The sequence below is a fragment of the Lactuca sativa genome, chromosome 5 (genome assembly GCF_002870075.4).
Source record: "Lactuca sativa cultivar Salinas chromosome 5, Lsat_Salinas_v11, whole genome shotgun sequence".
Classification (NCBI taxonomy): Eukaryota; Viridiplantae; Streptophyta; class Magnoliopsida; order Asterales; family Asteraceae; genus Lactuca; species Lactuca sativa.
In genome coordinates this window covers 200,060,786-200,072,339 of record NC_056627.2, presented here as the reverse complement: position 1 = coordinate 200,072,339, position 11,554 = coordinate 200,060,786, and the positions used below count along the sequence as shown (strand labels likewise).

Genomic DNA, 11,554 nt, shown 5'->3' with positions numbered 1-11,554 from the left:
GACATTTTATTAATAAATGTGTTTGGAAAATGCGAAAAAATGTTTTAATTTTTACGGTGTTACATGTTGTGTCTGAGTAGTAATGTGAAAGGTTTCGTAATTTTGATATTATAAGTCTTATTTGTCTGTTGCAAATGTATCTACAGTTTCGTTGTTTGTTTACCTAGGTTTCGTAAGCATATATGTTATACAAGTTGTCACTATCTAGGTGTCTTGTTCTTATTAGTAAGTCTCTTACCGACTCTGTGGGTTGTGAACCTATATAAATGGGATGTTAGTTAGATAGAGGGATACCCTTTTTCAATTTCTTACAATTAGTATTTTAACCGAGCTTCGTATTCTCTAATTGAAAAACATATGTTATTTACCATCATGTGTTCAATTTTTGTATTGCTTTTAACATGATTTCTGTTCTACTCACGTATGAGCTGCCATTAAATTCTAAATCGTTTTCAACCCTCCCACTAAATCAAATCGAACACCTTCTAAGTTGTTTAAATGAGAAATCTTAGTTCTGAAAGAAGGTTGTATCGCCCCGACATATTACATTACCAAAATCTTCCTTTAGACATCAAACAACAACATCATTGTCTTCATTTTCATGCACTCTCCATAATAAAAAAAACAAAAAGAGAGAAAAGAAGGAATTATGAGTAACCAAGTATGGAAGATAATGTTATTATATATGCAAACATTTAGCCTTGCACTTATTTAACATTATAATCATTAATATAGAGAATATGAATAGAAGAGAGAGTTTCAAATCAATATCGTGCTTGTAATTATGAGATGAGAGTTTCAAATCAATATGGAGCTTGGAATTGTGTCTCTATTATTATAGATATATAGATAGAATTTCTAATAACCAATCATCTTTCACAAATACCAATTAGATATCATAAGTTAAAAAACTCTTGAATTGTATTATCATTCAAATATCTAAGTTGAAGAGTTTAGAAGTTTTAAATGAATATGGTTCAAAATAGTCGTTTGTAAGAGATAGATAGTTAGATATAACACCAAATTAATGATCAAAATCTCAAGAATCCGTTAGTTGCTATAAAATTGTAGCTACTATTTTGCTTGATTTTTTGCTATTATTGGCTGATGTTGGTTTCTGTAAAATTATAAAATTATAAGTGTCTAATTTGATCCATTGATGTTGTTTTGGACAATGTTTGTAGTTGCTTTTTACTATTGGAAATAATTTATATTTAAGATATAAAGACAACTAATGCATGTAAAACTATTTCTTTTTAGTTATTCAACAAACCGTATCAAAACCATCGGTACCGCACCACATAATGCAGTTTAGATTCTTCACAATGTAGTTTGCGGTTTCCAAAGATCTCAAACGGCACATACGGTATGGTTGGACACCCGCAGCACACAAACCCCTAAGATTGATATTGTAACATACATTTCCAAACACCTTCGCAATCTCTTTCCACGGAGATTTGAGTAATACTTGCTTTTGTCTGCGGCTGCATCAGAGAAGGGCAACGCTAGTCAGCAATCTTGAAAAATATATATATATATATATATATATATATATATATATATATATATATATATATATATATATATATATATATATATATATATATATATATATATATATATATATATATATATATATATATATATATATATATATATATATATATATATGGAACCCTCTTTCTGTGAGTACAATAAAGAAAACATCGACACAATTAGTTAGAATTCCATTTCCCCTACAACCCTACTTTTGAGTTGATTAACAAAACTATGAGGTTGTACATCTATGGTTTTCATACTCACTTCCCCTATATAAATTAGTGAATGGAATCCAAGAGATGAAAAGAGAGAAACTTTGGATCACGAATTTAGGTGGAAGAAGGGTCATAAACCCAAAGCCCATCAAACATTTTCAAGAAAATGGAGGCAAAAACAGATAAAATTCAGAGGGATTTTCTGATTGGTGGAACCAGGTTTTCTCTATCTGAATGAAACCAATGCCCTGCGCCTTCTGCCCCTTTGATGTCTATCCAAACACGCGGGGGACTCCTCCAAGCCTGTCTCACTCATACACAATCCATTTAATTATTCATTTTATATCCATTACTGTTTTTATCTTCTTAGATGCTGATATATATAAAGTTATATATGTTTATTAATTTCTGTCGTCTTGCTCACATGTGAATACGATCATGAGCATTAATACATATTTTATCATCACATTATAATATATGTATACACACATTCGTCTTTGAAGATTGAAAATTTGGGTCCATTGCTTTTGGATTCTTGACATTTATAGATAGTTAGATTCAAGTGCACATGTAATTATATTATTATAGTATTCAAAACATTGCTTCAATTTCAGTGTACAAAAGGTATTGGTGATTTTGCCTGTGTGGTGTTCCTTAAGTCTTTTTGCTTCTTAAAGGTTTTAGAGGCAATCTTGATCCTTTCCATTTGAGTATAAAGTTCAAATAAATGAAAATAGTACACAGTTTATACGATGCAAGTTTTATACAAATGATAATGAAATCTCTTCATCAAATGACTGATTCAGTAACCTTCTTAAGAGGCTTCCATTAATATATGGTTATAACATTAGATGCTGGACTTCAATAATGCCAAACTTTCATGATCATTTGATATGAGTCATCCACCCTAAAAATGTTTTTTTGTATACGTGTAATGATAAAAATAATATGTTCAAGAAAGCTACTTTATCATTCCTGCCATGGCAATATAAAAAGGGCAATCGGTCTTTTTACAGGCTGACATACATATATGCATAAAAAACATGTTTAGACAGCTTATAAACATGTGTATTTTGCTACTACACATGGGTATGTAAGTGTACGTACAGAAATCAGTACCATTATTCATTCCCTTATTTTATTTGCTATTATTTCCAATTCCCGATGCCTTCATTCATTTATATCACTATTATTGTTCTTATGATTTTGGATAGTAAATAGTAAATATATAGTAATGTTCAACTTGTTGAATAAACTTAATATTTTGTAAAGTTTTTGTCTTTCTGATCTACTGCAAACTACAAAGTAGGATGGTATTCCTGGTGACTGTTTACAGTTATTATTGACTATACAAGCCATGCCTCTGTCACCCTCCATTTGTTGTGGAAATATAAATTCTTGAAAGAAAAGTAAATTGAAATTGAAGTGATAGTGATGATGGTATGGAAGGGTTCTGTCTTATGTTGGCCTGTATTATGTGTCGTTAGAAGAGGTCAGGTTCTCTGTTTTTACACCCGACATTACTCATAATTGTCAATATCAATCAGAGAAATATGTTTTTATGCTTAAATGCCGAATTTATAAATTATGCAACAACAATATACCTTTTTCTTATTTATAAAACACAACACCAAGTCTTATTTTTCGCAACCATAATTGTTGTAAAGTTTCTTCAACCCAACATCGTTTCTTACACCAAAATATTGTTGGAGAATATCTAAACACAAAATATGGTGTTTGTTAATGATCAAATTTGGTGTTAAATTTTTATTAGTACAATTTGGTCCTTAAACTTTAGATTTCGTGCATTTCTAGTTTCTTTTCTGTATAATGATATTCTACATATATTATTAGTTACGTGATATTAATTTATTATTTATATTAATTAAATATTATAATTTTTATGTTTCAAATGTATTTAAAAAGTTAGTACTTTTTGGTGATGTAAAACACACCATGAAAATAATTATACACGAATAACCTATTTTCGTTATAAACTTATAATTATCTAAACATATAATTTATAAAGTTTTTGTAAAAAGAGATATGGACCAATTTTATAAAAAGCTGATAAGTACAATAATTTTTTTTTTCTGAAAATCTATATAATTTAGAAAAAAAAAATATATACCTAAAATATTCTTTTTGATGTGAAAACTAATGTAATGAGTTGGAGATGGTCTATTAAAATATTCCATTTTTTTGTCCTTAAATAAATTACACTACAAGAAATAAAGGCGGTAGGGGCGACATGTCAGCAACTAAACCCCTCAGCAATCACCGCTAATGCGTTTAGCAGCGATATGTTGTTGCTATTGCTGTCGTCGTTATTGTCTCGTCCCTATTTCTCAAAAATCTACGCTATTGATGGCGTTGTTATTGTTGCCGTCCCTGTTGGTGTCATCGTTATTTCCAATTAATTTCTTTCTACAAGATATTATGATCATCTTGTTCATCTCATTGGACTTCATCTTGTTCTGCATTTGTTTTCTAAAAAATCATAAAACAAGGAGCAAACAAAAAATAGCATATGAAAATTAGAGAAAAAATATTATTCACATCAAGATAACAAAGCATTCATCCATTTTTTATATTTAAAATAATTTAGAAAAACATTAAATTCAAGATTACGAAGCAAAATCTATTTATTCATATACCTCTCTCTCTCTCTCTCTCTCTCTCTCTCTCTCTATCATCTAAAATTCTAGTGGATGCGACAATACCTGAAGGTGGTTAGTGGCGGAGATCGTTTTTTTATGTTGTAGTCTCAGTGACGGAGCTTGAAGTTATGATTTGGGGGGGTCCGAAAATAGAATACGTATAAAAATTGAAAAACAGGGGGGCTAAAGTCAGATTTTATAGTTTTGGGCATAATATGTAAACTTTTCAATACTTATGGACTATATATAAAAAAATTTAGGGGGGGGGGGGGGGGGGGGGGGGCACAGCCCCCCGGCCCTATATATGCTCCGTCCATGGCTGTAGATGTTGTTTGACAATGGCTAATGACAAAGAACATTGAAAGGTGGTGTGGTTGTGAGTTTTCTGTCAGGGATTAATGGTGTAAAACATAGGAAGATGGTGTGGTGGTGTAAGAATAAGGTGGTTTTTGGTGGTGGTTGATGGTAGCCAAGGTGGTGGACATGGTTGTAGTTATGTTTTTAGAGTGAATATTAAGGGAATATATGAGAGAGAGAGAGAGAGAGAGAGAGAGAGAGAGAGAGAGAGAGAGAGAGAGAGAGAGAGAGAGAGAGAGAGAGAGAGAGAGAGAGAGAGAGAGGAATGTTGAATGTGGTGGTTGATGGAATCCAAGGTTGGATTATAGTGAATGAGAACATATGGTTGACCCATGGATTGTATACATGATGTAGGGCTTGAATTATATATGAAGAGAGCACACATATCATGAGCAATAGTGTAACACTATTAGCAACGACAAGTGGCAGCATTAGTGACGATATATTGCGGTTTCTTAACGGTGACTAGGGCATTAGCGGTGACATTGTTGAATGTCGTTGCTATTGCTAATGCTCTTGTACCCTATTATTGTCCAAATTTCTTGTATTGTTACCGTTGCATATTGTCTATTAAAAAAAATCACTTTTGTTGAATAGATTACGAATATTTTATATAAAAAGCACTGTATTGCATAAATTGCGAAAAGGACGAAACAATGCTTCATAAATGCAAATTTAACTTTTTTGTTAATTTTCAAATCTATATATGTATAAAGAAAGAAAGTTTACACATACATGCATATTATCCTTGTACACATTAAAAACACATACACAAACGCTCTCACATTATATGTTATGTATAAAAAAAGAAAGTTTACTGCAAGAATCAAGATTCCAATTAGTTTGAGTTGCATTCGTTTTCAATGCAATATTTGATTAGAAAAATTCAAGATTGCATTTCTATTTTAACCCATTGATTTTTATTAATATTAAGTCTTGAAATGGATACTGATAGTGTTAGCGAAGCAAATATTTCCATCATAACAAGTACACAAAACTGTCATGCCAGTTGCTTTTTTGCCTTTATATGACGTATCTTTTCAGCATATTTACTATTTTAGGCAAACTGTTTTTTATTGTTCGCTCTTTTTTTAGCATGGATGAGAGAACGCAAATTCTAACGAATCCTATACCATGAGGGCTTGTGTAGTTGTGCATATTTTAATATTAGTGATGACGATTAAAATCTATATCCACCCTTATAATTCATCGAAGTCAGACATTGATAAAAAGAAGAAATTCTGGTCTTTATTTATACAATTCTTTGACCAAAATTTTATTCAAATTCTTGGGTTTACTGTTGTTCTTCTAGTTTCTTCTTTGTTTGGAAGAGATAGGATTTAACTATGTACATGTGTTGAATGATGAAAGAGTGAAAGCTCTTGTTGCACCTTCATGGTAGTACTGTAAATACTATTTGAAAGGAAGGGCATATTTTATTTTATTTTAAAAGACAAAAACGTAAGAACCTAGTTGTTTGCCAAAATAGGAAAAAATCCAAAATATTTAGTGTTGTTTTTTCAAAAAATAAAAAATGGAAAGGATGACCTTACTAGTTTCTACACAAGACTATTATTTTTGCAACCATAGCCCATAATGTTCAAAAAAACATTGTGACATGTAAATCAAATTCACTCAACTCACAACCCTATATGATCATAATCTAATAAGTCCAATCTATTTTCCACACTTGAATCTATTTTCAATATTGGAATTGAAACTTTCACACTGCACATGCTTTTCTAAAAAAATTGCAGAAAATTTGCGGAAAACAGAATTAAAAAATAAAAAGAAAAAGAAAAATGAAAAAAATAGACTGATGGGCAGCTATTTATAACATTCAAGAGACCTGGTGACCTCTGTAAGTGTAAGTATTACTTTTGCTTACACAAAAGGAAACCAAAATTTTCCCAATCTCTTCTGTAAGGACGAAAAGGGTATAGAAGGGGGAGGAAAAGAATGAAGGGTAGATCGTCTTCAAAGCAAGGGAGGATTAACAGAGTAGGGGTATCAATGGAAAAAGACAAAGTTGATAAGGTTAAAGAGGAGCCTCATCTCTCTGGTGCTTACATACGTAGCCTAGTCAAACACTTGACCTCTACAAGGCCCAAAGATCCCTTCGATGGCGGAATCGTAAATATGAATGGCGAATCCTTCGGTGATCATCTCAATATGAAACAAGAATCACCACCACCACAACCACCACCTCCACCACCACAAATCAAGAAACAAGTTAGGAGGAGGCAACACACCACAAGACCTTATCAAGAACGCCTTCTAAATATGGCTGAAGCCAGGAGAGAAATTGTCACTGCCCTTAAGTTTCATAGAGCTTCCATGAAACAACAAGAAGCCGCCACCGCCACCACCACCGCCACCGCCACCGCCACTGCCACTACCGTCGCCGCCTCCGTTCCTCATTACTGGGCTATACCTACAATTGCTCCTCCTCCTCTGCCGCCACTATATCAAGAAAATCTAAATTTCCCACTTCCTAATCAAACATTAGGATTAAATCTCAATTTTCAAGATTTTAAAAACTTAGACGCAAACCTTTACCAGCATCCATTATCAATATATCCCTCTTCATCGTCATTATCATCATCATCATCATCATCATCATCATCTTCTTCTTCTTCTTCTTCTTCTTCATCTTCATCTTCATCTACTTCCTCATCTGCCGCCATTTCCGCCGGTGAAACAGCAGCTGGCATGCCGGAGGAGGTGGTAGCTGGCGGCCTACATCATGCCATGGATGATGAGGAACTCGAGGAGATTAAGTCGTTAGGAGAGCAACACCAAATGGAATGGAATGATACTGTGAATTTGATGATGTCAGCACGATGGTTCAAGTTCTTGAAAACCATGGAAATTGGACAAGAGGAAACAAAAGTTGATACCCAAAAAGATGATTTTCATGGGTTTAATCCGTTTGATCAAATTATCGAATTCCCACCGTGGTTGATAAATGCAAATGAGCAACACTTCCATGATCATTTTTCTGATGATTACTTGCAAGATCCTGCTTTATCTTGGTAAGATTCTAATTCTTTATTATTATTATTATTATTTCTGAAAGATTATATAAAGATTCAATCTTTATGAAGCTGGAGATGTTTTCTGTTCCTAGGAATTCTTTTTTTATTTAAATTAGTTATTTATTACATTGTTTTTAATGTTCATTTTGTTGGGTTCTTGGTCATATTAAGTAGTAATAAGGGGCTTCTGCAGTCATCTCTGAATAGTGGCAGGGTGAGACTTTTAAATTATGGCAGTGGAGGCCACAAAAGGTCCCCACCACCATGTTTCTTACCAGTCTGCCTTCTGAGTCACTTTTATAAATCTCATTTTCAAATTCTGTAAAATCTTCCATGACTTTTTATTTAATTTGCTCCTTGACTTATAATTTATTTTGCAATCTTCTTGTTGCATACGCCAAATGTTAAAACTTACAGTGTCTGATCCATCCTTACCCTACCCTACCCTACTCTATCCTACCCTACCCTATCTCAGCGATCAAACGAACCGAGCCAAGCCTGAGCCTGAACCAGGCTCGGGCTTGGCTCGTTAAGAATTATATAGACTCGTGCTCAGCTCGTATACTTATTTAATTATATACTTATTTATTTTAATATATAAATATAAAAATAAATTTTTTATTATATATATGTAGGTTCGTTTAGGCTCGCGGGCCTAACCAAGCTATGTAACACAGGCTCGAGCCCGAGCTCGTTTAATAAACAAGCCTTATATTAAGCTCAGGCTTGGCTCATGCTCGTTTAAGATCGACCTCGAGTCAAGCTTTTAACAAGTCGATATTAAGTAGCGTACAAATATATTGGCTCGTTTGCACCCTAAGTCCTCACTCCCTTATGTTTTTTTTCACCATGTTTCAGTTTTAGTATAAAAATCTACAATACTTTACTTGTAAACTGATTAATCTATTTTGTGTTAGTTTCATTCGATGTAAAAGGATTTAACATTGTTGCATAAGTTGATAAAAAGGTGGAACGTTGTCGCATAAGTTGGTGAAAAAGTGGAACGTTGCACAATTGGTAAAAAAGTTTGAACATTTTGCATAAATTATTTAAAAAAAATTAAACTTTGTTGCAGAAATTAGTAAAATTTGTTAGTTTTTTTTATAAATTGGTAAAAATGTTAAACATAACATAAATTGGTAAAAAGATGAAACCACTTATATAAACTAATAACATCCGGAAGCAACTATTCTAATAAATAAAGTTTTTTTTGTCACATGTCACATTCTCATTTAGCCAAATGTCATTTTGTGGTTATTTGGAATTATTTTTTTTTCATATGTCATTTTATGAGTTTTCTTATTTTATTAAATTTCATATAATATTTTAATATAATAATAACAATAAATGTACTAACAAATGGATATCAATTTTATTAATGTACTTACTTTCTAATTTCAAATTTTCAAAATTAAAGTTTATTAGTTTCTTTTGTTTGTTTATTTAAATTATTTATTTAAATTTAAAAGATAAAAATACATTTTAATTTTAATAATTCATTATTTTTCTTATTTTTTTATAAATACAAAGTTTTCAAATATTTAGATTTTTATATTTCAATTTTTTTCTTAAATTAATCAATCTAATACAAAGGTCTCACAACTAGTTGCTTAATAAATAGTAAACATTGTTACATTAATTGGTAAAAAGGTAAAACATTATTGCATGAATTGGTATAATTAAATGGAAACTCGATGCATGGGTTGATAAAAAAAAGAAAAAAAAAATAATAAATATCCTCTTATCTTTGTTCCTACATATCACCCTACCAATTAAATGGTGACATGTGTAACATTTAATGTTCATTTAATGAAATTTAAAGATATTTTAGGATAATAATATGACACATGTCATTATTTAAATGGGTAGAAAGATTTGTAGGAATAAAAGGTAGAAAGATATTTAATTTCTCTAAAAAAAAATAAAACATTGTTAGAAACACATAATTATTATAATGTTATATTTTTTTTAGTACTACAATAAAACGTGGTTTCATATTTAGTTTGAAAATCTATTTTGTTGCATAGATTAGGAAAAATATGAAATATCTTTTTAAAAAATAAGGATTCAAACCTTCTATTATTATTTGCATAGTAGAATTGGCAGTTTTATGAAAATTCGATTCGGTTCATATTATTTAAACTAGCTATGAAGTGAGTGACTATATTTCTAACCATTGTACTTACTGTTCTATTGATCTAACAAGATAATTTTTATTGTTTACTTGATTAGGGTATAAAAAGGTTTTTTTGGTTATTTATGTATGCAGCATGGACATTGGTGAAATTGACGGAATGGATGAAGGGGAATGGCTAACCTAAAACAAGATTGATTTTTTTTTTCAAGTAATCAATTTGTGGATGTATTTTTGTAACATTTTTAAGCTTCTTGTTCTATTTCATGCAACGTTTTCCTCTCTTTGTCGTGTAATAAGTCTGCAGAATGTCATATGGAGAAAAATCATAAAGACACATTATTATACGTGTTAGTTTTGATCTATTTACTATGAAACAGTTAATTTAAGTTATATTCTATCTCAAAGATGTCAAACAAACAAAATTATCTAAAAAGTAAATATGTTTTATGTAGAGGTGTGTAAAATCGATTTTTACCGGTCCAATCTTTTCTAAAAGGAACGGTTTTAATGTGAACTTGAAAAACATTATCCCCAAAATTGGTTTGCAACCAAAAAGAGTTTGAAACAATATAATCGACGTACTTCGATCTTTATTGGTTTTTCACCCATCGGGTTAAATGTTTTTTAGTTATCATGTCCAAATCAGATTTCTAGTGTCTAGCATATTGTTAGGCTAATAAGATTTTGAACTTTATTTTATATTGGGTTTTATGTTTGCCCATTAGCTAAAAACTCTTAATTAGCTAGTCTATATATTCTGTCTTGTAATTTCTCATTTCTTATTAGTTTACATGGTATCAGAGTTAGGTTTGATCATCCGTGTTTTCGTTTTTGGGGGCAAGCTGTAGCAGGTATGAAGTTGCATGGATCGAAATCCACGTTGATGGGTTTTTTGCTCGTTTCTTTATTCCATTCCATTTGATTTGTTCATTTCGTCGATTTGGAGGGTTTTGTTTCATCTGTTGATTTTGTTGATTTTGAGATCTTGGTTGTTGTTGATGCAACTCGTATTTACTGTTGGTTTGGTTATTCTCATTTGACTGATATAAAAAATGGTCCCGAGAGATGATTCCCTTCAGTCCATTAGTATCAAACTTGATGGAAAAAACTATGCCTATTAGAGTTATGTTATGAAAAATTTCTTGCGAGGCAAGACTATGTGTGGGATTGTTATAGGTGTAAAGAATAAGCCAACTGATGAGAAAGCTGCTAATTATGCAAGCTTACTAGATTCATGAGTGACTGATAACTCCAAGATCATTACTTGGATTAATAATTTTGTTACCCAGTCTATTGGTACTCAGTTGACAAAGTATGACACAACAAAGGAGGTTTGAGATCACTTGGCTAGGTTGTATACTCAGTCTAACTTTGCAAAACAGTATCAATTAGAGTTTGATATTTGAGCCCTTTAACAGAACAATCTCAATGTTCAAGAAATTTTATGCAACTATATTGGATTTGTGGGATTAGTTGCCTCTAACAGAACCTGATGTGTTGAAGGCTTTTAATCCTTATATTGATAAAATGGAATAGCAACATTTGGTTCAGTTCTTGATGGCATTATGCTCAGATTTTGAAGGCTTCCGTGGATAAACCTTTCATCAC

At 31.5% G+C, this 11,554-nt stretch overlaps 1 protein-coding gene and 1 long non-coding RNA gene across 3 annotated transcripts; one reads left to right on the top strand and one right to left on the bottom strand.

Annotated features, from left to right (window-relative positions):
* Positions 1-1,239: 1,239 nt before the first annotated feature.
* LOC122198060 (uncharacterized) lies at positions 1,240-2,273 on the bottom strand. Its single transcript, XR_006191883.2, has 2 exons — positions 1,804-2,273; positions 1,240-1,484 (listed from the first exon to the last, which is right to left on the bottom strand). It is a non-coding gene; the product is annotated as an uncharacterized LOC122198060 (long non-coding RNA).
* A 4,227-nt stretch (positions 2,274-6,500) lies between these two features.
* On the top strand, positions 6,501-10,332 carry LOC111880551 (uncharacterized). Of its 2 annotated transcripts, none has more exons than XM_023876973.3 (2): positions 6,501-7,806; positions 10,042-10,332. In XM_023876973.3, exons 1-2 carry the CDS (start codon positions 6,731-6,733, stop codon positions 10,046-10,048), a joined length of 1,083 nt encoding a protein of 360 aa, XP_023732741.1. In that variant the 5' UTR covers positions 6,501-6,730; the 3' UTR covers positions 10,049-10,332. The 2 variants fall into 2 exon arrangements, with proteins under 2 accessions (XP_023732741.1, XP_023732740.1); XM_023876972.3 differs by having other exon boundaries at positions 6,615-7,806; positions 10,079-10,332.
* The last annotated feature ends 1,222 nt before the right edge of the window (positions 10,333-11,554 follow it).